The 27,315-nt window shown below is 40.3% G+C and overlaps 4 protein-coding genes across 6 annotated transcripts in view; 2 read left to right on the top strand and 2 right to left on the bottom strand.

The window, feature by feature from the left end:
• Positions 1-7,330, top strand: part of dync1h1 (dynein, cytoplasmic 1, heavy chain 1) — a 29,711-nt gene extending 22,381 nt beyond the window's left edge. The window contains exons 58-78 of the mRNA XM_078277296.1: positions 84-230; positions 409-559; positions 730-983; positions 1,173-1,307; positions 1,397-1,491; positions 1,588-1,762; positions 1,926-2,001; positions 2,135-2,295; positions 2,380-2,491; positions 2,582-2,642; positions 2,727-2,850; positions 2,973-3,086; positions 3,180-3,350; positions 3,583-3,800; positions 3,887-3,990; positions 5,169-5,377; positions 5,642-5,795; positions 5,955-6,097; positions 6,222-6,390; positions 6,594-6,718; positions 6,871-7,330. Of these exons, the coding sequence (XP_078133422.1) occupies positions 84-230; positions 409-559; positions 730-983; positions 1,173-1,307; positions 1,397-1,491; positions 1,588-1,762; positions 1,926-2,001; positions 2,135-2,295; positions 2,380-2,491; positions 2,582-2,642; positions 2,727-2,850; positions 2,973-3,086; positions 3,180-3,350; positions 3,583-3,800; positions 3,887-3,990; positions 5,169-5,377; positions 5,642-5,795; positions 5,955-6,097; positions 6,222-6,390; positions 6,594-6,718; positions 6,871-6,999 (3,027 nt within the window). The 3' untranslated portion in view covers positions 7,000-7,330. The remainder of the gene's footprint in view (positions 1-83; positions 231-408; positions 560-729; positions 984-1,172; positions 1,308-1,396; positions 1,492-1,587; positions 1,763-1,925; positions 2,002-2,134; positions 2,296-2,379; positions 2,492-2,581; positions 2,643-2,726; positions 2,851-2,972; positions 3,087-3,179; positions 3,351-3,582; positions 3,801-3,886; positions 3,991-5,168; positions 5,378-5,641; positions 5,796-5,954; positions 6,098-6,221; positions 6,391-6,593; positions 6,719-6,870) is intronic.
• An 821-nt stretch (positions 7,331-8,151) lies between these two features.
• On the bottom strand, positions 8,152-11,228 carry LOC144534888 (uncharacterized). 2 transcript variants are annotated; one of them, XM_078276988.1, is made up of 5 exons: positions 10,936-11,228; positions 10,116-10,171; positions 9,893-9,967; positions 9,411-9,503; positions 8,152-9,310 (listed from the first exon to the last, which is right to left on the bottom strand). In XM_078276988.1, exons 1-5 carry the CDS (start codon positions 10,952-10,954, stop codon positions 8,672-8,674), a joined length of 882 nt encoding a protein of 293 aa, XP_078133114.1. In that variant the 5' UTR covers positions 10,955-11,228; the 3' UTR covers positions 8,152-8,671. The 2 variants fall into 2 exon arrangements, with proteins under 2 accessions (XP_078133114.1, XP_078133113.1); XM_078276987.1 differs by lacking the exon at positions 10,936-11,228 and adding an exon at positions 10,372-10,608.
• wdr20a (WD repeat domain 20a) lies at positions 11,210-19,326 on the top strand. Its single transcript, XM_078276984.1, has 4 exons — positions 11,210-11,503; positions 14,089-14,271; positions 14,814-16,154; positions 18,243-19,326. Exons 1-4 carry the CDS (start codon positions 11,240-11,242, stop codon positions 18,294-18,296), a joined length of 1,842 nt encoding a protein of 613 aa, XP_078133110.1. The 5' UTR covers positions 11,210-11,239; the 3' UTR covers positions 18,297-19,326.
• Positions 18,602-27,268, bottom strand: mok (MOK protein kinase). 2 transcript variants are annotated; one of them, XM_078276985.1, is made up of 12 exons: positions 26,895-27,268; positions 24,946-25,060; positions 24,270-24,359; positions 24,106-24,176; positions 23,901-23,979; positions 23,759-23,807; positions 23,479-23,657; positions 23,100-23,201; positions 22,788-22,961; positions 22,455-22,614; positions 22,169-22,366; positions 18,602-21,400 (listed from the first exon to the last, which is right to left on the bottom strand). In XM_078276985.1, exons 1-12 carry the CDS (start codon positions 27,076-27,078, stop codon positions 21,323-21,325), a joined length of 1,479 nt encoding a protein of 492 aa, XP_078133111.1. In that variant the 5' UTR covers positions 27,079-27,268; the 3' UTR covers positions 18,602-21,322. The 2 variants fall into 2 exon arrangements, with proteins under 2 accessions (XP_078133111.1, XP_078133112.1); XM_078276986.1 differs by having other exon boundaries at positions 23,759-23,789.
• Positions 27,269-27,315: the final 47 nt, after the last annotated feature.

Genomic DNA, 27,315 nt, shown 5'->3' with positions numbered 1-27,315 from the left:
ACGGCTTCTGTCTCTGTCCAAGGCCCACGTAGTCATCACGGATTTGCTTATTTATTATAATGTATTCTTTTTTTGCCCTTCAGGATGTAGAAAGCTACGACCCCATCCTAAACCCAGTGCTGAACAGAGAAGTACGCAGGACTGGAGGACGTGTCCTCATCACCCTGGGAGACCAGGACATCGATCTGTCACCTTCATTCGTCATCTTCCTTTCTACACGAGACCCAACGGTGAGTAGATTCATCATTTCGATTTTATTTATAGATAATGTAAGATCATTACAGTATTTTACCAATTTTAATAGGTATAAGTCTATTAACAAAATATATTATAAAGAAAGTTAGCTTTCATTAAATCTATTATACAGTAAGGTTAATCTTTGTTATGTGGTGTCTCTTTTGTATGCAGGTCGAGTTCCCACCAGACTTGTGTTCTCGTGTTACATTTGTAAACTTCACTGTGACACGCAGCAGCCTTCAGAGCCAGTGTCTCAACAAGGTCCTAAAGGCTGAGAGGCCTGATGTGGATGAGAAACGCTCCGACCTCCTCAAACTGCAGGGTGAGACAGAAAATGGCAAATGTGCTAACACAATGACGGGGCACAGCTGGGTTTGATGAGGACGGTGAACACTGACAGTGATGCAACATAATTTAGACTTGAGTCAAGGTGGAAAAAGAATTCAGTGAAATGATAAAGCCGATCAACAACTGTCCTCCTGTCTCTTGTAGGCGAGTTCCAGCTGCGTCTGCGTCAGCTGGAGAAATCGCTGCTACAGGCCCTCAATGAGGTTAAAGGCCGCATTCTAGATGATGACACCATCATCACCACGCTGGAGAACTTGAAGAAAGAGGCTGCTGAGGTGACCAGGAAGGTGGAGGAGACCGATATCGTCATGGCAGAGGTGGAGGCAGTGTCACAGCAATACCTGTCACTGTCCTCTGCCTGCAGCAGCATCTACTTCACCATGGAATCTCTCAACCAGGTCTGGACATATCTTACCAGCTCTTTCACACAATCCTTTTTATTATTTTTTTTTTTTTTTGGGCTATAGCTTTTTTTTTTTTTTTATCTCACTATCACTAAACACACATGCACACTAAACTATTCTGCCTAATATGGGCATACTTGTAAACCAGCCAAGCAACAATTTAATCAACACATCTTTCACCAGATGCACTTCCTGTACCAGTACTCCCTTCACTTTTTCCTGGATACCTACCACACGGTGCTATATGAGAACCCCAACCTCAAGGGCATCACCGATCATACACAGAGACTCGATGTCATCACCAAGGACCTATTCCAGGTTTGAACCACACATTTTGAAAACTACTCCTTTTCCTTTGATGGTATTATTGTAATAGACATAATTTGCTTATGTCTCTTTTCATGTAGGTGGTGTTCAACAGAGCAGCCAGAGGTATGCTGCACCTGGATCACATCTCTTTTGCCATGCTGCTGGCTAAGATCAGCATAAAGGGCATAACCAGGTAAGATGCTAGACTAATGTCTGACCACTGGTAGTATTACATAAAGCAAGGTTTCTCAGTAATGTCAGACAACATAAATCGTCCATTTCTTTCCAGTGAGCCCTCCTATGATGCAGAGTTCCAGCACTACCTGCGTGGTAAGGAGATTGTTCTGACTGGCATGACACTGCCCAAAGTCAAAGGTCTGACCACGGAGCAGAGCGAGGCCATGGTCCGCCTCAGCCGCCTGCCAGCATTCAGCGACTTGGTGGAAAAGGTTCAGGCAGATGAGGCGAGTATTGACTCCATCTGGTATAACTTACTGTATATTGTAATAATGAAACGGAAGCTGCATATGAACAAACATGTATTAATAGGCATAACTTTTAATTAACTACTTTATTTTCAATACAAACTGTATCAGTGATCCTTGTTGCTTTCTTTGGTCACTTCAGCAATTCTTCATGTGGCTTGAGAGCAACACTCCAGATCTGTCTGTTCCTTATCTGTGGTCAGAGGAGAAGCAGTCCAGTAAGTATAGATTTGTCATATTTTGCAAATGATTCATGAATATTAAGGCCAAGCAGATATTGATTTAAATATACTGTAAATTGAATGTATATATTCTCTGTATACCTGACCTGCCCTGCTCTTCCTTGTTCAGCTGCCATTGGCCAGGCAGTGCACCAGCTATTGCTGATTCAGGCCTTCCGCCCCGACCGTCTGCTGGCTATGTCCCACATTTTTGTCTCAAAGGTGCTGGGAGAGACCTTCATGAACATCATTGAGCAGCCTCTTGACCTGGCTCATATTGTGGATAGCGAGGTAGTAACCAATATTTCTCCGATCATTGTCTCTCCAGATGCGTTTGCCATTGTCAGTGTTGTTTAATCTGTCTTGTGTCTATAGGTGAAGCCCAGCACTCCAGTGCTGATGTGTTCTGTACCAGGTTACGATGCCAGCGGCCTGGTCAGAGATCTGGCTGTTGAGGAGAACCAACAAATCACCTCCATCTCTATTGGTTAGGATAGAATAAGCTTGACACACAAATTATATTCTAAAGTTTAGTGAGGATATCGATGTTAAATGTTTGTTCCTACACTGTCCACAGGTTCGGCTGAGGGCTTCAATAAGGCAGACAGAGACATCAACACTGCTGTCAAGTCTGGCAGGTGGGTAATGTTTCTTCCGTGTATTTTCTCAGAATGAACAATTTGTTTTGTTGTGCTGGTATCCTGACTGTTTTCGTCCTGCAGGTGGGTGATGTTGGAGAATGTCCACTTGGCCCCCGGATGGCTGATGCAGCTGGAAAAGAAGCTCCACTCCATGCAGCCTCATGCCAGCTTCAGGCTTTTCCTAACAATGGAGATCAACCCTAAGGTAAACCACATCACTTGTAATTTTTTTTCCATATTACAAATTCTGTAAATTAATTCTCAGTTCTAGCTATTTTCATTTTTTCTTTCACTCCTCAAAGTCTCAGTACTGTGTTTTCCCACCAGGTTCCAGTGAATCTGCTTCGCGCCGGTCGTATCTTTGTGTTTGAGCCTCCTCCTGGTGTCAAGGCCAACATGCTCAGAACCTTCAGCAGCATCCCTGTGGCTCGCATGTGCAAGGTGACTTTATCTGGGATTACTATCGCATAAGGTCACGCCAAAAGCTTTTGATTGCACCTGCTATCTAAAATAAATGTTTCAATCTCTCTACAGGCTCCCAACGAGCGTGCTCGTCTCTACTTCCTGCTGGCTTGGTTCCATGCAGTCATTCAGGAGCGTCTGCGCTATGCACCACTGGGCTGGTCCAAGAAATATGAGTTTGGAGAGTCTGACCTCCGCTCTGCCTGCGACACCGTTGACACCTGGCTGGATGACACTGCTAAGGTTGGAGATTATTTCAGAAATCAGTGCTTTTAAATGTGTCAGCATAATAATTATTTGTTGCCAATATAGACTTATATCAATTACCCATAAATTCAATTACCCAAAAATTCATACAGTTCAAACAGTAAATAAATTACTTGGCATTAGAGCTTTGTTCAGTGTGTTAATATGTTAAATATGACAACCTTGTCACACTTTACCTCTATACACACACACACACACACACACACAGGGCCGTCAAAATATTGCACCAGACAAGATCCCCTGGGCGGCTCTAAAAACCCTGATGGCCCAGTCCATCTATGGCGGCCGCATTGACAATGAGTTTGACCAGCGTCTGCTCAACACCTTCCTGGATCGCATCTTCACCAAGCGAAGCTTCGACAGCGAGTTCAAACTGGCTCTCAAGGTTGACGGGCACAAGGACATCAAGATGCCCGATGGCATTAGGTCAGTACTGTCTTTTCTTAGAATTACCTCACTTTATATATATATTTTCAACCAGGTAAATCGTTTATGATTTTGATTTATTACAGGCGTGAGGAGTTCATTCATTGGGTAGAGATGCTTCCCGACACTCAGACTCCATCTTGGCTCGGGTTGCCTAGCAATGCTGAGAAGGTCCTGCTCACCACTCAGGGTACGCCACAGCCGGTCATCTTCATCATCTGTACTCGGTGTTCTGTCACAGTAACTGGACCATACCACATCCTGAATCTTATTCCTTAATCCATCCGTTGAGATTTTGTGTTTTCACAGCGGATCATTAACCATCTCTCTCTCTGCTCTAGTGTCTACTTTTATTTTGACAGGGTGACTCAGTGCAACGAGCGGTCAAGATCTTGTATTTTTGCGTCTGCTTTGGGCAGAATACTGTTTGTTTGTGTGTGATGGTGAAGAATATATGAAAGGGATACTTTGCTGATTTAAAACCAGCACTGTGTCATCATCACTGGCGCCATGAAAGCCAAACACTGTTTCATCTAAACACACTGCCATGACGCAGAGCTGGATTTAAATCTGCAAAGTCTCTCTTTAAGGGTGCTCCCTTTACTAATCTCTCATCTTGTCATGGGTTCACTTCACCAGTTAGTTTTCTGTAATAGCACAAGTAGCATCTAGTATCAGTCTTGTATATCATACGCATACAGTTTAGCTAACTGTAGCTTAGTTGTAGCCTTCAGTAGTCATAGCCATCATACGTTAGAAGGTGCTCTGTCCAAAGGAAGGGTGTCCTCACCCTCCAGCAGCTGTATTTCACATCCATCATGTCGCTTTGCTAAAATATTATCCCCACCCTCAGGATTCAAAACAATCACACCCCTCCCCATCCCCTTAATCATACCCTCACTCCCTTTTTTGTTGGATTGATTTTCAAACCCTCTCCAAACTCCCACAATCCCAGCTGCCAAAGCATCCACCCCTTGGCCAACCGGCCACACTCCACCTCTCCCTCATCCTCACTTCTACTCCTACCTTAGTTTGTTACCCTACATTGGTTATGTTCATTTCTTTTACAGATCCAGGCAGTCCAGAATGCAGTTAATTTGTCCACTTGGGAACTTGATTGTTGAATGTACATTTGATGGAAATATTGCCTGAAGCCTTGTGTGTCTATCGTCCTACCCAGTGTAATCCTAATTTGTTTCTTCTTCTTCTTCTGGCAAACTCCTTTTTTGATAAAAACAAACCTTTTATTAACACACCCTCAACGTAAGCTGTTTGTGTCTTTGTTCCACTATTAATTTCTTCTCCCCCTACCTTCCACCATGGCCTTGTCTTCCACCTCCCCCCCGCTCCCTCCGCCCGGCTGCGTAGGCATTGACATGATGGGTAAGATGCTGAAAATGCAGACGTTGGAGGATGAGGATGACCTTGCCTACGAGACAGAGATAAAGGAGCGCGCTTCGTCCACACCTGAAGCCCAGCCAGCCTGGATGAGGACCCTCCACACCACTGCCTGCAACTGGCTGCAGCTCATGCCCCAAACAGTCAATCCACTCAAACGCACAGTAGAGAACATCAAGGTAATGGCAGAAATAAGAGGAAAGGTGGTTGGCAAGCAGACTTCAGGAGACATACCTATAATGTGTTCTGTACAAGAAGCTGTACAACATCTTTGGCAATTACTATTATGTTGATTAGTTGTTTCATGTTTTAACGTCTTAACGAGGTAAAATGAAAAACTATAATTGCAGGTTTGAATTTCAGCAGGTGAACATGTACTTCATTTATTTTTGTCATCCTATATTTGATTTAATGTCCAATGTGTCCAAACACACACACACCAGGACCCACTGTTCCGGTTCTTCGAGCGTGAGGTGAAGATGGGTTGCAATATGCTGCAGGAGGTCCGTCAGGATCTAGCCGATGTGGTGCAAGTGTGCGAGGGCAAGAAGAAGCAGACTAATGACCTGCGCACACTCATTAGTGAACTTGTTAAAGGTAAAATCTTACTTTTTGATCGAGATTTAATGTGTTTTGTGAATATAGGAAAATCACTGCACACTTAAAATCCTCATTGTCGGTCTTAACCAGGATGTTGTTGAACAGATTATACTTTGAGGGAATAACACACATACACCTGTTTTTCTTTCTCCCCAGGCATCCTCCCTCACAGCTGGTGTCGCTACACAGTTCCAGCCTCCATGACTGTGATCCAGTGGGTGGCAGACTTCAGTGAGCGAATCAAACAGCTGCAGCAGATCTCCCAGGGAGCTGCCAGTGGTGGTGCTAAGGAACTGAAGGTACCGTTTGGTTAACAGTTTGTGTACAGCATCAAACGACCTGTAGCTAAGTAGTATCGATAGGTTCCTTAAACACTGGCAGAGCCACTTACAGTACTGTTATTTTGATTTTTCTCCTCTTTAGAACATCCATGTGTGCCTCGGCGGCCTGTTTGTGCCAGAGGCTTACATTACCGCCACACGCCAGTATGTGGCCCAGGCAAACAGCTGGTCCCTGGAAGAGCTGTGTCTGGAGGTCAATGTCACCACCGCCCAGGGTGCCGCACTGGATGCCTGCAGCTTCGGCATCAAAGGTCAGACGAGCAGGGTCCCACTAATTATTTACCGCCCTAGACATGAGTGTGGCAAATACTCCCATAACTCTTGAAAATGTGAATCCAGTTGATTGTCACCAAAATATTTTTTTTTTCTAATATATATTGTGGATTTGTAAAAAAAAAAAAAGATAAATAAATTCAAGGGTTCTAATGCAGAATATGCTCACGGTTTCTCTCAGGTTTGAAACTGCAGGGAGCTACTTGTGCCAACAACAAGCTGTCGCTGTCCACCTCCATCTCCACTGAGCTGCCTCTCACTCAGCTCCGCTGGATCAAGCAAAGCAACACTGAGCAGAGACACATGGTATGAACAAGATGTGTATACACAATATAAAACTGCATCTTTCTATCAAATCTATACAGTCAGACGATTTAGAAAAATATATGATGCCGTTAAATTCAGCTTTTGCAATTAGTTTTGGCTGTCTCATCCCGTTTTTCTTCTTCTCATTACAGGTGACTCTTCCCGTGTACCTGAACTTCACCAGGTCTGACCTCATCTTCACTGTTGACTTTGACATTGCCACCAAGGAAGATCCACACAGCTTCTATGAGCGTGGCGTTGCTGTCTTGTGCACCGAGTAGATAGAACATTCATCATTCCTAAAGAGACCAGAGAGTCTTGATTATTAAACCACACATAATCACTTGCATTCATTGCTTATTAACCACAATTTAAAAAGTAGTTTGTAGCCTGTTGCATTCCAATAGAAACGTAATTACGAATATTCTTGGAGCAGTAATTAGCATGTCGCCATTCTTAGTGTTTTTGGAAAGGGTCTTAGAAGGTCAAGAGAACGTTGTCAGATGGATAAAGAGAAGATGAAATGTTGGAAAGTTGAAAGTAAGATGTTTTTATGATGGAAACTGTATGTTTTTAGATTGAATAAAGCCTGATGGAATTAAATGAACTGCATTAATGACTGCAGCGTGGTCTTTCAAGATAAATGAAATGGTAAAACAGATTGTCCTAATTTAAAAAGTCACAACAACAATTTGTTAGAATAGATTACCTTTGTCATTAATGACACTTCTGAGGGGAATCCCACTCGTGTTCTATAAATTAGGTTCAGCAAACTGGAATAGTGGACAGCATCACACATACTGTAATATACCCAATGACTTTCATAGTTTCTTGTTTTAGCCCAGATCATTACCTTTGTGCTGAATTTCAGTTCTTGCCCTCTGTCTTCATGACAGTTGTACAACATTTTATTAGCTAATACCAGCAAAGCTACTGAAGGTTTCACTAACCAGATTAGGAGCTGCGAAAGTTACATTTCAGTATTACTGCCATTTGCTGGTTGGAGGGATAAACTTGTTTTGGCTAAAGAAAAAGTACATACAATAGAAAATGTAACCATAACTTTACAAGATATTAAGGAAAATTGAAGTTTCACAACACTTATGTGACATGTCAGACATAAGGATATGAGATTTAGGTTCTCGTCTGCAGCAATAATGTGGAATTTATAATGCTGTATGTTGTTCAAGACTGAAGAAAATTAAAAATAGATACTATCGACTTCCAAGATGAATTTACACAGCCTTTTTATAGGCGCTGTAAATTAGTATCCTACAGTACTGCAGTCTGCAAGACAACTGACAAAATATTGTTCAGCAATACAACCCCAAACAAAGCCAAAGTTACACAGGAATGGCTTAAACGATGCTTCAGCCTGGAGAATATGGTACTTTTGCAATCTAAATATTATATAAAGTAGAATTTGATCAGCTCATAATTTTAACAAAATGAGATTGTGATGAAACACCTGTAGCTAAAATTCAGTGGAGCTATAGTTGCCCATAGCCATCTTTATCATTAAAATCAGGTGCTCAAACTTGACTATCCAGTGTAGCAGTAGATACTTATTTAGCTTATGTGGACAATAAACAACCAGTAACATGTATTAATTTTCTTTTTGAAATACGTTTCACTTTTATTGGTCTCTGGAAAATATAGTTTCTTCATTGGCTGTACCTTGCTCTATTATGGAGACTGAGGTTACTATGGTAATTCTCCCAACAAAAATCATAATTGCTTAAAGACAATCGGCACATTATGTGACACCTGTGAGACACTCAAAATAACGAGGTAGAAATACAAACCCTCAGGTCTCAACACCATTTTATCTATACATTCGTAAACAAAGTGCATTGCCAAGTAACTATTTATAGTCTTTCAATCTACCTTAAATTGTTAAGGCGTTGAATAAGACTGCAGTACTTTAGTCGGTCAGTCAATGGCTAGATGGCTCTAACAGGGTTCAAATGCTGAGTCCCTTTCTTCTTCTTCGTCCTCCATGTTAACACAATGCCTCTTTCTTTGCCCCAGCTCCACCACTTCTGCTCCAGGGAAACCCATCTTTCTCTTGGAAAGCGATCGGAGGTTACATGGGCAGGGGGGTCTCTCAGAGGAGTTATCCAGCATCTGGGACGAACTTCCTCCCACTGGGGTTACAGGTCCAGGTGTGTGAGGTGTTGAGGATCTTGTAGCATGCACGTCTGAATCGTCAAATTGGCAATACAATTCTATACCCATGATTTGGGTGTGCATTGTTGAATCATTGGCCATTTCCTCTGTAAGACCATCCCTGTCACTGTGGGAGGGCATAATGTCAAGCTCAGAGACACACAGCTCAGAGTCACTCTCACATTTCATCTGGACATCCAGAAGATGTTGCTGCACTGTTACAGGATCTCGCTTCCCATTTTTCACCACTTCCCTGAGGGAAACGGAAGCAGGGTGATGAAGGCTAAACCTCCTGCTCCTGCCTGAGAACCGACAGCCTCCTCCTCCACTTTTTCCCTGCTGCCTCGTTCGCCTGCTGGAGACACCCACATCGATGTTTGACTTGTCAGAATCCTCAGAGCTCCCATCGTATGGGTCCAAAAACTACAGTCACAAGCACACATGCATTCATTCATAAACACAAAGAACAGCAGGATGCTTCTGCAGCAGAAGTAGATGGATTAGACAAAAGGAGAATGCTTACCAAAGAATAACAGCCATGCCTTCCTACAGGCTTATGTGTTAACGGCAATGTCCGATGAAAAGTCCCACTCTCTGGTGTGCTGCTCACACATCCCTGCTCAACAAGGAATTCAGTGATTTTTGATTGCATTGAGGAAACAGTCATACATTTTTAAACCAAAAAGCTCTATGCTTGCTCGAGCCCATTCCAGTGTGCCCTTCCCAAATGATGTTACTGACATCACAAAAGACAAGTCTGTGGACATAAGAGGGTTTGTATGTGTGCAGTGTCCAGTGGTCTTCTGGGGGTACTGATTCAATTTGATCCCATTTTAAAAAATAAAATTCATGAAGATATCCAGTGGAAAATATCCTGAGTCTGGGACTGGGTGTAATCTATTTTAATTTATTTAAAATATATGTATACTACAATCAAGTTTATATTGTCACTTCCATTTGTGCTTATTGTGTGTGTAATGTTTACAATCAGACATAAAGCAATACCATAGTGCTGGTGTCTGACCATCTTGGACTGATCTCTGAGTCAGAATCGGTGCTGGACTCCACTTTATACATCTCCTGACAGAAAACAGTGTCACTAAGGTCCACATTTGTATGTCAAAGGGAAAAAAAAACAGTAAAATGCAAGTGATCTTGAATTTTCAGATTGAAAAAAGGGGCAAGAGCACTCTCAATATGGTGATGAAATGTGGCTAACTGATCTCACCATGTATTTGAAAGCAAGCTGGTCCATGTTGTTGGGCACATGTCTATTCCTGTGATCTAATTTGAGACAATAAATAGGAAGTTGTTGCGCATTAATGCAATTCAGTACATTCAGAAGACCCCAAACATAAATACATCTGTTTTTGGTTAAAAACAATATGTAGAAAAAGCTTCCCAAACCATATTACAACATCTAACGTTAGTATGGTATGTTTCTAAAAAAAAGAAGAAAAAAAAAGAAAGACAAATATTGATACCTGGAAGTAAGATCTGTCGTCTTCTTCTTCTATATGCCATGGCATTAAGCGCGTATAACTTTTTTGGACCACGATAAAGTAGAAGATACTTAAAATAACTTTTTTGAGCCAGTAGGTTAATTAACTAGCAGTGTATCAGGTGCCTTTGATATGATGCAGCCAAGTGTGGCCACAGGTGAGCAGTCTACGCACGATAAACAGCATTGACACGAGTTCAAAACGCCACTTAGCTTGCTAATTACAAGATTTTAACAAAATAATACGTCCGGTGACTTATTTTTCAAAATAAAACTCATATTGACCTTGCTGCTGCACGACAGACGACATGATAGTTTTTAAATGTGGTCATCCTGACCTAGTTTTATATACAGTCTATGATCCTGACCAACTTGATTCGTCTGTTTTTTCATATGTATATTTTGAAACTTTATATTTTGTAATATGGTATTTAAAGAGTTTCTAAATCCCCACATGCCAGAAAGCAGTAAATTACTTCAAAGCAAAAAGTTGTGGCAGCTGTCGTACCCTCCTACAAGGAAAATAGAAAGAAGCAGCTGTCATTACCAGAGAGGATCATTGTCATTACTCATCACCATGCTCATCCCTACGACATTGATGTCAAGCACGTGTGTTTGATCATCTTTGCTATCCGAACTAACCAACCATCAAACTGTTAATGATATTTAATAATATTCAGGAGGGCTAACGTTAGCCAGCTGTATCCATAATTATGACGGTTCATTTTTTTTCTATTTTCCTTGCTCTATCAGTTCCCCTGTGAACCGTTAGGGGGAACGGGAGAGCTGGAATCCTGCTATACGGCCCGCTCCCCTCCGTGCGTAAGATCCGGCCTGGGGGAAAGGGATGAATGTTAATTTCAAAGATGGCGGCGGAGGGAGGAGGGAAGGAGATGAACGAAATTAAAACTCAGTTCACCACTCGGGAAGGCGTCTACAAACTCCTCACTCACTCCGAATACAGCCGTCCTAACAGGGTGCCTTTCAACTCGCAAGGTTCCAACCCCGTCAAGGTCTCCTTCGTGAACGTCAACGACCAGTCGGGCAACGGCGACAGGATCTGTTTCAATGTGGGCCGTGAGCTCTACTTCTACATCTACAAAGGCGTTAGAAAGGTAACGTTAGCCTGGCTAACGTGGCTATTGTAAACGGAAATTCGTGATACTGCATGTTAATAAACATCACTGCTGACTTAGCTGTTACTAAACTTCGGGCTTGTGTTGGCTGTATTGAATAACTCTGGCAGGTGCTTGACTTTGAAATTAGCTGGCAGCTAGTTAGCTTGAAGCTACGATGAAGCTAGCCCAACGCAACTTGCTAACGTTAGCAGCAGCTACTCCGAGGCCAGGGGCTAAATTCCGTCCCCAGTCAGTCAAGCTGTTTTTGTTTTGCTGGACAGTAGGATTCGTGAGTTTGGATAACGAGGGTGAAGTTGACCTTTTGGTTTAAGTTGTCAGGGCTGACATTGTTGCTGCAACGATTATAGTTTGTGATGACAGTGACAGTTCGTACGTTGCCACCCATAACACCTGTCGACGCCTTTTGACTGACAGATGTCGACAAATCACAATGATGCCGGTTAGGGCTGGGTATGGTTAAAGAAAATGTCGATCCCGGTTCCTGAACGATACTTTTTTTCGATACCAATTTGATAAAATCCTTTTTTTACAAAAACATTATAACGTTATTATAACCTTACACATTTTTATTTTTCAGCTCCTTTAACGTTACACCGGTACCACGCACACTGTAGTCAAGCATCTCAAAATACAACAACACACACCTTCATGAATTGCTTGGCATGTAGGGATATTATAACGTTAGCTAGTTCGTTGTGACATCTATGGCGGAGTTTTTAGTTTGGTAAATCATTTGTATATCCAAGGGATACACGCCTTTGAAGGCTCTGTCACTGCGCAACTCATGGTGATCGTGGGTCCTGACCATAGACTGTAACTATTAAGTCTATGGTCCTGACAAGTATGTGATTTCCACTCGTTCCCCAACTTCTGTTCAACTAGAAAATCATTATAATTCGCTGTCCTGAGTTATCGATAGTTGCCTACAATATGCTGGTGTCATTTATGAGTATAGTAATACAGGCTCTACCACATGCTGCATTTGATGAATTATATATATATATATATATATATATATATATATATATATATATATATATATATATATATATAAGTGGTTCCCGCTAACAGCTGACTTGACATCACAAGTTGACAGGAATCAGCTGACTTCTAACTTGAAGCAATGTGTCATACTAGCCTTTTAATTATTCACACTGAAACATGTCATGTGTGTCATCATTCCACTGTAAAACCGCATTAGACCTGCTAAAGTAAGGCAAGGCAATTCATTTATATAGCACAATTCAGAGACAAAGACAATTCAAAGTACTTTACATGAGCATAAACACACAAAACAGATTAAACTGAAAATACAACAGGTCATTAAAGAGAGAAACAAAAACAAAAAAACCAGTAGATTTAAAATTCTTTAGAAGTATAGGAATGACCATCTCTAAAAGACCTCAGGGAAAGCAATGGCAAATGGAAAAAGGCTGAACTACTAGTACCAGAAGTTAGAACAATCCCAGAGTTTGTATTACAAAAAAACTTGAAAAAGAAATAGTGTGTAATAGTAATTCTAGTATTGTTAATCCTGGCAATATAAGTTTGACAGAACATGTGAAAATGGCCAGTTCTTATGGCACAAGCATAGTCATATGCCTGTTAAAGACAATGATATTTGCTTTCAGTGTATTAATAAACAATTCTAAGAGAATGTTCACAATACATCACCAGATTGATTATTTGTCCTACTCCTAAGGTGCAGCTAAAATATTTTTATTCCTCTGGTATGTTTTGCTGGAGCAGATACATGGCTACATGTTTACAGCAAAAATAGCAAGACTGTCCTTACTATTATTACAGCCAACAGTTAACAAATCTAGCAGCTCACGAGGACCTGTTTATTTCCTGTACATGTATATCCGTAAACCCTCTTACTTCAAAGTATCATTCACCACTGTTGACATAGGCTTATTATTTACCCTTTTTGCTGATAATGTCAATCATCAAAGCACTGTCTAATTCCCTGTATGTTGTTGTGAAGCATAGGAGCTGTGTTTTTGACTGGACTCTTGATTTTAACTACTTTTAGGATTTAGTTTGACATGTTGTCTCTCTGATGAAGACATTAACAGTATTGGAGGAAGCCTTGAGTCATCATCAAAGAAATTTCAATTCTTCCTGTAAATAATTAATAAATGGAACTGTTATTCTGGTAATCTGCAGTATATGTCTTGTTTACTGCAGTTTCCCTTACATCAAAAACAAACTGCACATCATACACTCAGTGACTGACAGCTTTTTGATGTGTTGCTAAATGTCGTACATAACTATTTTGAGTTCAGATGTCACATCTTGCACACTTTGGTTGCAAGTCACTTGATTTAAGAAGTATTTGACCGACTTGAATGACTTCTTCCTAATTAGTGGAATTAAGTGTTCCTGTGTTTTGAGATGAAGCACATGAAGAAACAACATAACTGTACACTCTGCTCCAATGGTTTATAACTAACCGTTTGACCAACGATAGCCTTTGTCATGCATAAAGTGCATAGTCATTTTAGCTATTTAAAGCTTACTCCGCTCACTTCATGTGCTTTCGTGCTTTCTCTCTTCAGGCTGCTGACCTGAGCAAGCCCATAGACAAGCGTATCTACAAGGGAACGCAGCCCACCTGTCATGACTTCAACCACCTCACAGCCACAGCAGAGAGTGTGTCCTTGCTTGTGGGTTTCTCTGCAGGACAGGTACAGCTCATTGACCCCATCAAGAAGGAGACAAGCAAGCTCTTCAATGAGGAGGTAGGTCTATGTGGGACAGAGGTTAGTTTAGAGGTTAGAGTTCTGTGTATTGCGCCAGTGGCGGAAAAATTGGGAGAGACAGTGGATTTTCACATTGAATTTTTCACCAAATTGACCGTATTACTGTTAATGTTGAGCCTTGTTGTCAGAAAGACATCTGATCTAAAATGTTTCAGTATTGCTCTTAAACTGTAATGTCATTTTTCAATTTATCCTTGTAGTAAACTCTTCCACCTTCTTCTGTAGAGGATTTAAATCATCTGAATGGCAACAAGTTTAATGTGTTTAAAGGATAGCTTTCTTTTAGTTCATGCTACTTTTTGTATTTTTCCTGCCCAACACCTTTAAACAGAATATTAACAAGTGGCCTGGGACTATTGGGAGTATTCTTTGTGAAATTGTAAGACTTTCAACATGTTCAGACGATTGATTTCTTGATGGTATTGTGCTGACATTATTTTTTTTTCCCCACTCCCCTTCTTTCCCCACTCTCTCCTCCCCTGTCTGCCTCTCAAACTTGAACCTTCCCTCTCTCCTGTCAGAGACTAATAGACAAGTCCAGAGTAACATGCGTGAAATGGGTGCCAGGCTCTGAGAGCCTGTTTCTGGTCTCTCATGCCAGTGGAAATATGTACCTGTACAACGTGGAGCATACTTGTGGCACCACAGCTCCACACTACCAGCTGCTTAAACAGGGAGAGAACTACTCTGTACACACTTGTAAGAGTAAATCCACACGGAACCCTCTCCTTAAATGGACAGTGGGTGAGGGGGCTCTGAATGAGTTTGCCTTCTCTCCAGATGGGAAGTTCCTTGCCTGTGTTAGCCAAGACGGCTTCCTACGAGTCTTCAACTTTGACGCGGTCGAGCTTCATGGCACCATGAAGAGCTACTTTGGTGGCTTGTTGTGTGTGTGCTGGAGCCCTGATGGAAAGTACATAGTTGCAGGTGGAGAGGACGATTTAGTGACAGTGTGGTCGTTTTTGGACTGCAGAGTCATCGCCCGAGGTCATGGGCACAAGTCATGGGTTAGTGTGGTGGCATTTGACCATTACACCACCAGTGTGGAAGAGAGTGACCCAATGGAGTTCAGTGGCAGCGATGAGGACTTCCAGGATCAGATGATCCACTTTGGACGAGACCGGGCCAACAGTACGCAGTCCCGACTCTCCAAACGCAACTCCACGGACAGTCGGCCTGTTAGTGTCACATACCGGTTTGGCTCAGTGGGCCAGGACACTCAGCTGTGCCTATGGGACCTCACTGAGGACATCCTTTTCCCCCATCTTCCGCTCTCACGGACACGGACACACACTAACGTGATGAATGCTACCAGCCCCCCTGCGGGTGCTACAATAATCACTAACGCCTCTAGTAACACTACTAATGGAAACAACAGTGGTGCCAATACTCCTGGCATTAACTCCCTCTCTACTACATTACCACGCTCCAACAGCTTACCCCATTCAGCCGGCACCACAACAACGGCAAACAATACCAACAAGGCTGGCAGTGGTGGTGGCGTCGGCAGTGGTATTATGGACAGTGCGATTGCTACAGGTGTGAGTAAGTTTGCCACGCTGTCACTCCATGATCGGAAGGAACGCCACCACGAGAAGGACCACAAACGCAACCACAGCATGGGTCACATCAGCAGCAAGAGCAGTGACAAGCTCAACCTGCTGACAAAAACCAAAACAGACCCTGCTAAGACTCTGGGCACTCTGCTGTGCCCACGTATGGAAGATGTGCCCCTTCTTGAGCCTCTCATCTGTAAAAAGATAGCACACGAGAGACTGACTGTACTCATATTTTTAGAGGACTGTTTAGTGACTGCTTGTCAGGAGGGATTTATTTGCACATGGGCGAGGCCAGGCAAAGTGGTAAGTTCTTTTTAATGTAGGAAATGTGGGGGAAATTGAAGTGTCTTTCAATCTTAAACTGTCCTAAAATCAGTTGGTGGGCTGTAACTTAACATAAAGACATATTCTGAAAAAGTATGGCCATTAGGAATATCATTTTTAGCTTTTATAGTCAGATTGTCACTCTCTGCAGGCAGGCAAGTAACATATCAGACTTTGTTTAATGTACATCTGCTTTCCAATGAAAAACCTATTATGCCTAAGTTTCAAATATAACCAATGCTATAAAAATAATAGTCTGGTTATATAATACATTCTAATAAGGAGGGTTTCCTGTGTAGACCTGTGAGGGGAAAGAGGACGATAATCCATATGAAGTGTGTTCATTGGTTCATCATAATCATCCCACAATGCATAGCAGCATAGCCAAGAAGTCATCTGCATACACGCTCACATTTCAGCTTTTATGCAAATGGCTCTGTATTTGCCCAAATAATCTCTGCAGTTCCTCACATGCTTACTGCTTAATATGTGTATACACCCTTGTATATTTCCCTTTTCTCTATGTTTCGAGAGACTTTGCCAGAACAAGGCACATGGTAGTCTGGATCCGGAACATACTGTACGTCTGAAGGCTAGTTAGTCCAGTGAGTTACTACGTTAACAGGCGCTTAGAGGCAAGAATGCGCTTGACATTTACTCAAATGTCTCATAAGCAGTGTTGGGAAGGATACTTTCAAAACGTATTCCGTTACAGAGTACAGAATACATGCCCAAAAATGTAATTTGTAACGTATTCCTCAATCTGAGTAACGTATTCTGAATACTTGGATTACTTCCACATTGAATTGCATTTTATAAGTAGGAATGAGGCCATCACATACAGCTTACTAAACAGGCCTATTCTGGTGTGTTCTTCTGTTCCAACTGGCTGAATGTGTACCTAAACAAGCAGATAGATTTTTGTATTTGTAGTCCCGAACTGCATACTACAAAAAATCTAACATAACTTACCATGAGCTAATTTTAGCTAACGTTAGCTAACCTGTCAAACGGGGCTAGTCTTTCAACGGCTCTGGGGCTAGTAAATCAGCATGTAGGAGAATGTAAAGTCGCACGTCAACTATAAAATAGCAAGGTGACCAGTAAAACTACAGCAGACAACTACCCCTGGCTAAAAATAACTTACTTTAAGATGCTTCTTCAGGTTGGAGGTGGAGTAATTTGGACGCTGAAAGGAAGTTGGTTGCTGGCAAGCAGAAGTTGCACTGCAGTGCACAGTTATATTTCGTTCTCCCTTCTCTTTCTTTAATGTGAAATGCTGTTTGAATTTCCAAGATAGAAACACATTCCTGCCCTGGCTCTGTTGGTTTCGGCTCCATCTTTACCTCTATCAGTGATCACGCAAATAGCTAATTCTTTCGTTTTCATATCAACAATGTAACTGTATTCTAAATACCAACTATTTAAATTGTAACTGTAACGCAATACAGTTACTCATAATTTGTATTCTGAATACGTAACGCCGGTACATGTATTCCGTTACTCCCCAACACTGCTCATAAGTTAAAATGAGAAAAACAATGCCATGATATTTAGGAGTACACTTGTATCTTCTGGAAAAAAAAAAAAAAATCATAAGCAGTAAAAGATTATGGCGCCTGTAGCGGGTACACATTCTGAGGAATACAAACCACTTAATACAACTAAAGTGCAATTAGAATTCAGTAATAGGAAATAAGTTCAAACAACCCCCACTTTTTATGGTTAAGATATTGAGTGTAAAAGCAGAAGTGCATGTTTAACGGTTTAAGTCTGCCTTCGAAGGTCAGATCAAGAGGTTCTAAATCCCTCTGGAAAAACAAGTTAATTATCTGGTCATGTACATTAGAAGTGCCTTGATCAAGCAAACCTTTCAAAGACATTAGTCTTGCACTGTATACTCGGCATCCACATTAACTGCTGTGCACAGGCTTTAATGAAATGCAGGGGGCCGGGATATGAAAAGAAGAGGCTAGAGGCTAATTTCTAATGAGCTATTTGTTGCTTGATTTTTGCTACAGTATGTGAACTTTCCCAATGCAAATCTCCTTGTTTTCCTTTTTCCAGGGTTTATTGTCATCCCAAAACCAAGCCAGCTCTCCCAGTGGAACAGTAGTATAGCCACAATATTTCTGCTGCTAAAGAACCCTGCAACCCAGAGTCTGATGCTGCTCTTCACCCTGCAAGCATTGCAAGTTTTCCTTCTTTTTTTTTTTTCCTTTTTTATACCCCCCCGATTTTGTTAATGGCTTTTCTGTTCTTTTTGTTTATCACTCACTTGACCTAGTGGAGGGATGAAGCAAGAAAAGGTGTGGTGCAATTGTGGACTATTGCGCTAATGTACTATTGTTCTCTGGAGTTTTAACACATTTTAGATTTTTAAAAATCTTTCATGTCAAATCTCATCAGACTTTTGTCCCCTCTGGAAATGAAGCTTGGCTTTGTTAGATGCAAACCAGACAATTGTGGCTTGAGATTAAAGGGATAGTTAATTTAATTTTCAGAATTTGTATGTAGCCCAGTCTCGGCTCAGGGTTACGTACTCAAATATTAATTTTGGATGAACTATCCTTTTAAGACGAAGTGCGTGAGCATCTGAAATATTTGCATCCATCCACATTCTCCCACCACTTCTCTTTTGAGTAGAATCTGCCCATCAACGACTTTGCACTGATTTTGTTATTTTGTTGTTTGTTTTTATAACTACTCTAATGGATCAAAAAAGAGGGTTGAGGACTGCCTTGTTGCACTCGGCTTTAACATCCTCAGTCTTGAAATCTGAATCTATAAAGTTGGATGCTGCAATCATAGTCTTTTTAAAGAAAAGAAAAATAGTTTGCACTTAAATTAGTTTATTAGAAGAAAATTGCTTTACATTTTTGGGTGTGCTCAGAACTCACAGATGGCTAATAACAGTAGGTGAAGAAAAATGATAAAAACTATTAAAACCTTATCTATTGAGCATTTATTTTAATATTATTTCAGATTCAAATCTGCTCTGTATCATAATGTGTATATTGTAATTAATTGATTTGATGGGGGCCTAAGCAAACTACCATTACTCCAGTGGAAGTTTTGTCATTGATAGTTATATTTCTAAAGCCTAAAGTATACATATTAATAATATTAAAATAATCTTGAATACACCGTTTTTCTGTTCCTTTTTTTGTTCACCAACATGTTTGTATTTACAAAACAAAGATGTAATCCTATGGCATGGAAATTGTTTACATTGTCAAAAAAGACGCGGTCAAGTATTCAAGTCTTTGAAGCTCAGGAAGACAATGATTGAATCTCAAAAGACTTGATACATGCTCGCTTTATGCTTCAGTTACAAAAATACTAAGGAGAAAACATGGAGCTCTATATCCAAACAAAAGCCACATGAAAGTTTCAGATAAGAAACTTCCACTAAAAAGTTTTTCCCATTCAACACTGCTGCAGTATGCATGTCATTTTTGTGTGATGATAACCAATTATTGATGCCACGAAGAGTTCAGCGACCCCCTTACGCTAGACAGAAAGTTGGTGAAGCAAATACATTTGAAGTGATTAACATTTTACATTTATTTTATTCATTAAAAAATGATTTTTCAGGTGGTTGTACATACATTTGTTAAAAGAGATTTAAGTATTTGTAATGCAGGCTAATGACACTATCACACAAATGACACCCCAGTTTTTTATTCTTATGTGTCACAATAACCAACAAGGTGCTGACGGAGTCACAGTCAGGTCACAGTCCATTTTAATGAGCTAAAGCTCTGAATTAATTATACTTTTTAAGCCATAATGCTTTAATTGAAGGTACTGGCTGAGCTACATTCTAAACAAAACATAAAAAATAAAAAAAAATCTAGACTTTCTTAAGGCTATATAAAATACAGATGTATTGCAGGGGGCTATTTATTTACATTACAGTTGGATCATTGAATGTGCCTTTAAAATACTTCGCCAAAGACAATGTTGTGGCTTACTGTGGAATAATTGTGAAGCACTTAAAGTGAATGTTTTTGCTGCGTTCCTTTTGCACAGGAGGACTATCGCCCTACAAGTCAGTCTGTCTCGAGGAGTTCATTCACAGCTATTGAAAAGAGACTCTATAACAAGTATACAGTGCCTATAAAAAGTATTCAACCCCGCCCTTGGAGTTTTTGATGTTTATTGCTCTACAACTTTTAATTGGAGCTAATTTATTAGTCACTGTGTGTAGTAATTGGTCAAAGTCCTGCCACAAATTCTAGATTGGATTTAGGTGTGGACTCTGACTTGGCCGCTCCAGGACAGTCTAGTCTAGTGTAGTTTACAAATTTCTTGTATCCTATCCCAGAATGATTGACTTTTTAATCTTTTTCTTCTCGTCTTCATGATATAGTTTTTCAGGACATTGACTAACCAGCTGTTGGATCTTATGTACCCTACTTGTCAAACCACAGTTACATATATGTGATATCACTCTACTTATTTAAAATGTGAGCTGTGTCACAGCAAAGGGTGAAGAATACTTACAGTATATACTTATAGTTGCACTTCATTCACATCAGTTTGTAGACATTTGTATTCACTTTGACAAAGTATTTTTGGTTGATCAGGGTAAAAAAAGGAGCTTATTTAATCATTTGTAATTAAAGTTGTAAAATAATACAACCAGAACAAGTCCAAGGGGTGTGATGACTTTAACGGCCCTTATTTTCTAGGAAGCTGACTATGCTCCTCATCAAAGATGTTATACTATTTCTTTCACCAATGGTGAATGGCTGCCAACATATCTTATTGCTTGTGTAATTGACTCCCATTGAAATATATTTCTAAACAGTTGTAAACATGTAACACCTGACTAAGTCAGTAAAACTGAGGTCATGACTACTTTACTCACTCTCAATCCAACATAATATGACAGACTCAAATATTGTTTGTGTAGATATCCTATTGACTTTCATCATAACAGTGAGGGTTGAACAGTTTGATGCAGCAGTCATAACTGGTAAGATGACAGGCATTGACATTTTTTTGTCAAACGTGTTAACGTTACAGATTTTGACAGCGGGCCTTTCCAATCCTTTTTTCTCTCAACAATGTGTTTAACAGTAACAGGTCTATCCTGTTTTAAGGGGCATTTTTTAATAAAACAAAAGGGTTTTTGGCTCTCAGTAACCTCCATGTTTCCTATCCAGAGGTGGAATGTAGTAGGTCTTGAAAGCTGCGCGGTGTGACTCATCCCGGGGCTGTGAAGAGAGGAAATACAGCCTGAATGCCAAATCAAATCCCTTAACCCTTTTGTTGTCTTCCCGTCGACCATAAACTTGTCCTATCTGGGTCAAAATTGAAAATGATTTTTTTAGGCACTTTTTCCAAAGTGTTGCTTTTTTGGATGCTTTTGGTGCTTTTTTAAACGTTTTTGTCACTTAAAAAAAAAATGTAATTCATAGTCAATCAACCTAATTTAAATTACATTTTATCCTTAATTTTGAGTTAAAAAAAAAGCAGAAATTATGAATTATTTTAACTAATAGTTAAGATCAGAGGATGTTGAGTGGATCACAGACTGGTTTATGTCAAAGTTTAGTCAGGATACTGTTTTAAAACCTTTTTATTTTTTTTTCAAGTGCTATAAAATTGAATAAAACACCCAAAATTCAATGGAAGTAATCATTAATGTTAACTGCGAAGAATGTTGTATGGGTTCCATACAACGTACACCCATGCATCCATGACATTTTTGGGCAATTTGGTTGAAAGAAACCCATATTTCTGATATAAAAAACTTTGAAAACGGGTCAAATTTGGCCCAAGGACAACACAAGGGTTAATGCAAGCACTACTGAGGCACTTAATAATTTTATGGTTCCTCTTGCATTTTTTGTCTTGCAACATCTGATACGCAGCTGTGTTTTACATTAATTCCCACACTGCCCTTGGTAGATGTGACTCCCTCTAAATGACTGAATGATTCAAAACATGTAAAAAGCCTGATGTCTGTGTCCTGTGTTTACCTTGGCCAACTGTGACTGGCACTTCTTTGACGTGATGGTTGGCAGTGTGCCTCGGTGAGTGACAGTAAATGCAGGTATGGTGGAGACTGGGAAGGAGATCTGTGGTCCTGGTACAACCATGTTGAGCTTGGGCAGCTCTGTGGGATAATGAGGGACGTTCCGTCGGATGAGGGGCTCTGCTACATACTTCATGTTGTGCTGAAGAGGGAGGAATTGTTACGATGGTACCAGTTGTATTCATATTTCTTTGGACTTTTCAACTCGGTTGACTTGAACATTGACTTACGCTTATTAAAGGGGTTTGCCTTGTGTGTCTTCCCCTCAGCTGTTTGACAAGTCTGGTTGGGCGCCAGATGTGGTCTAATGAGTTGTGCGACCCACTACTCTCTAGTCCATCCATAGTCCCAGAAACTCTGTGAAGAGTCTCGGCTTTCTTCTCTGCCAGCCTGGTAGAAAAAAAGCAAGAGCAAGCAAGACTTATATTACAAATGACAGGATATGAGTATTTAAATTAAAAGTAATTTGTCTCCACAGTTAGACTTACCAATCATTTTCTCATCTAAATTTGATTTAATAAGTTACAAGGTGATGAATTGTTTCTTTATGATGCATTTTTTACCTGATTTCCCTAAAGTACGTGTGCCGCAGGGCTGTTTCTGCAGTGATGCGTTCATCGGGGTCATAGGCGAGCATCTGATAGAGCAGTGACAGAGCTGGAGCCGGGCAGTGAGGGACTAACCGTGAGATACCGCTGCCTTTTTTAGGGGGGAAGGTGAAATGCATCGCTCTAACCCTGCCGGACATTAATAAACCATGAGAAGCCTTTGTTTTCAAAGCACAGAACAAAAATTGATATTCACAATTTGTTTGTACAAGTTCTGTAACAAAGACACACACTCTTCAAACAACATATTTGAGGAAGAACACCTACTGCTTGAACTTTTGGAGGATACTTTCATCCGGTGTCCCCAACACGTCATGGATCTTGGCTACCTGGTCCAACTCATTGGTTCCAGGGAAGAGAGGATTCAAACTGAAACACACAGGTATCTGACTGCCACAACAAAACCATTTACATAGCATTTATTTGTTCATCCTTGTGGTGGCAGACAGGATTGATCAAATAGAAGAGGAAAACTGAATGGAGACATTGATAACATTGTAATTGCACATTTAATCAAGTACAACTCTGTGAAATGACATGTATATAACCTCACCAGAGTGTTCCTATCCCATCTCATTAACTCATAAACTGTTGTCCTATTTAGGTACTACAGATGAAATGTTGTGCCCTTCCCCTGCAGAGGTACCTCATGATCTCAAAGAAGACACAACCAGCACTCCACAGGTCCATCTTTAAGCCATAGTACCCATCAGTGAGGAGGCACTCTGGGGCTCTGTACCAACGTGTGGAGATGTACTCTGTATGCGGGGGCTTGGAATACACGCTCCGACATGAGCCGAAGTCACCAAGCTTCAGACCATTTTGCTGCGATTTGTACAAAATCATTTTTAAAATGCGTATGACACAAAACCAGATTACCACTGTTATGTTTCCGTAAAGCAAATTATGATAATGATGCATCTCACTTTGATGAGAATGTTTTCTGGCTTCACATCTCTGTGAAAGATCCCACAGCTGTTAAAACAAAACAAAAAAAACAATCTCGACATAGTTTGTATCATGTTTTATTTTACCATTTAATGTGAACTGAAGCTTTTTCATAACTACCTGTGCATATGTTCAAGTGACTTGCAAAGCTGGTACATGTAGTTCTTTACTGTATTGTCTGGCAATGGCGTTTTTCTTCCTGTAAGGAATAGAGTACCAATATCAGCCCATAATTCACCCAAACATTTACAGACAGACATCTACATCTTCAAATTCCAGTTTATCCTTAATAAGGATTTATTATATGCTCATACACTTCACTTACCTTGTATGAACTCATAGATGTTCATCTCCATCAGCTCACAAATCAAAGACACAGTTCCAGTTTCTTTGTCACTGAAACATTGTATTAGATTAATATGACGTGCAACAAGAAACTAGCTTGAGGCAATACGATAACTTCATAATAGACAACGATCTAGTACTCACAAAATCAGTTCATGTAGCTGGATGATATTTGCATGCGGGCTCAGTCTCTTCATTGCCTGGACTTCCCGCAGGTTGTTGGCTTGCTCCAAGCTTGATGACAGAGAACAGATGACATTTATACATTTGATTTGACAGGTGTATACATATAATATTGTTAATTGTACAGTTTAATGACATATCTGCTGTACATATGGACAATGTAACAATTTAACAAGATAAATGACAAAATGGGCACAGTTGATGTTAAAAACCACTCACATTTCAAGCAGAGATAGATGTCTATTGCTACCTCATCACTACAAAATCAAAGGTGGAGTAAGCTGACATCTAATAGGATACTTAACCATTGTGTTGTCTTCCCTTCAACCTTGAAAAAAAAAACACTTCTTTTTTTTTGACGCCTTTTTTTTTGTTTGTTTTTGCTTTTTCCAACATTTTAAATTGTTACATTTTTCTTCTACACATTTTCAGTGCTTATTTCTACGTCCCATATTTTCTGATATAAAACAAAAATTTAAAAACGGGTCAATGTGACCCAAAGTCAACACAAGGGTTAAGGAAAAGGGGGTGTCAAGCTGCTGACTCAAGTTACAAGGGTGCATTGACAACAGAGTATGGTGAAAATGCACCACTGATTGCCTGTGCACGAGACAACATTTAGTTGGAGAATACAAACCTGTTAATTGTCTGCTTCATGGTTTTACATGCGTAGAACTTCCCATCTTTCAGGCTCTGAGTTTTCACCACCTCTGAAAATGTGCCCTCCCCGATTTTCTTGATTGTTTTGTAGCCTGCACAACAACAAAAAATACAAAGACTGATAGGGAAGGTTTTGCACAAACACATTTATATAATATTACTAATGTATGGCAGTTGAAATTTGTGAATAGCTGAACTCCCTCACTGAACATTAAAGCCCATGATGATTTATTGGGATAGGAAATTGGGACTTTTTGACTTACTGCTGAAAGCCCTACATTCATAAAGGGCTGCTGCAACCAATCATTATTTTCATTAACGATTTGTCTGTTGAGTATTTTCTTGATCAACCGGTTGGTCTATAAAATTTCAGAAAATAATGAAAAATGCCTTTCTTAATTTCCCAGAACCCAAACTGACGTATTCAAGTGTCTTGTTTTGTCCGACCAACAGTCCAAAACTGAAAGAAATTTAGTTTATTAGCATTGAAGACTAAGGAAAGCAGCAAATAGACCTTTTAATATTGTAGAGACAGGATGTATATTGTATTTTGGCATTTTTGGATAAACATGTTTTTATAGTTGTCTGCAGTTTGACTTATTGATCCACGAATCATTTTAGCTGTACATTCGATTAGATACTTCTGACAAAATACTTCACAAGAAGTTTGAAACAGGGCTGCAACTAACCATTATTTTAATTATCTGCTGATTATTTTCTTGGTTGATCCAAACCACTGACTAATCGTCTAATTGTTGCAGTTTTAACCTTATCTCTTAAAGCCTACAGTTAAAAAATAATAAGAAACTTTATTTGTATAGCACCTTTCATAAAATAGAGTGCAACACAAAGTGCTTTATAATAAGGGGAATTAATCATAGAATGAACATAAAAACAAGGATAGATTGTCATAGATGGAAAATAAAATAAACGTGATAATATAGTATAGGTAAAAATAAGATAAAATAGATTATAGTGTTAGTGTAAATTCTCACGAGACAACACCATCTTTGTTCAGTGACTTCAGACACAGTTTTACTGGCTTGTGTCCAAAAGCATTTAAAAAACAGAATAAGTGTTTTTTTAAGTGGATTTCCCATTTAACAGGCTAAATGTTAACAAGCCAAACTAGCTATAACAGTTAATAAGTAAGGTCAGGTGTATGACATTATTGTTCACATACGGTCACCATTTTCAAAACAATAACGTTACTAGCTAGTTAAAACTAGGCTAACTTTAAGTTACGCCAAAAAATAACGTTAAGCGTTAAATGAAAAAATAAAAACATGATTATGAAGGATAATGGTCAAAACCATGCATGTGTGAGTTATTTGAACAGACGTAGCTAATGAACGCACAACTAGCTACTCCTAAAGTTTAAAACAGCTGAAACAGTTAGCAAAACATAAGAATCTTTGAAGAGAAACGTGTCGACCGCCGCCTGTCAAACCTGTCATCACGCTGCTCACCCGTTAACCCACAACTTACAATGCATCCCTTTGTGTCTCAGCCGCTGCATGTTAGTCGATTATCCATAACATGCGTATCTGGAAAAATCTGGACAAAACATTTCAATGTGAAGGTTGAAAATGTAAGGGTTTTTTTGCGCATCGAGGTGTCAAAAGGACACGAAACTCGCCGTAAGGTTGCTAGCCTATCCCCGCTAGCCCTGTTAGCTGACCGTCGCCTTGGTAACGGAGCACGCCTTCGCCCTCCACTCTGACCTGAGGAGGAAACTGGAAACTCCGGCTGAATGTTTGACTCTCTCTGGCCTTACCGCAGAAAATATTCGGAAAGAGAAGCAACAATGCAGCACAATATGCCCTGCCATTCATAAAAAAAAATTCCAGTCAAGGTTTTTATTCGCTGCAGGCCCAGATATTTGAAGCGGCGGTGTTTTTACAGCTGCATAATTCACCTAATTACCTTTTTTCCAGAGGTGTGTGGCGACCGCTAGCTCGGATGTCTTTTCATTAGGCTGCGGATTGTTGTTCTGCATGTCGACAACATTTCCCCTGTTGTTCCAGTCGACGTTAGGTGGTGTTTTGCATGCATTTCGAAGGCTTGCCCTGTCTTTTACGCCAATAAGCCAGTTTGAGTAGTGCATCATTAGTGCACTTTTAATGCTAAAGAGCCTACCATGAGCTTAATAAAATCTAGAAAAACTAACAGTCCCTGGAAGAGCACCGCTGGTCCACTGCATTCATGTCATAGCATAACGTTACCAAGCACCAGCGCATCCCATACAAAATCAATGCATTCTATTTACTTAACGCTACATCTAGTGTGTGGAAAAGGCGTGGACTTGCTCATTTTTGCTCCACGTCGGCTTCCGTAAAAACCTATC

This window comes from Sander vitreus, chromosome 20 (genome assembly GCF_031162955.1).
Source record: "Sander vitreus isolate 19-12246 chromosome 20, sanVit1, whole genome shotgun sequence".
In the NCBI taxonomy this organism is placed as follows: domain Eukaryota; kingdom Metazoa; phylum Chordata; class Actinopteri; order Perciformes; family Percidae; genus Sander; species Sander vitreus.
This window is presented reverse-complemented; position numbering and strand designations above follow the sequence as displayed.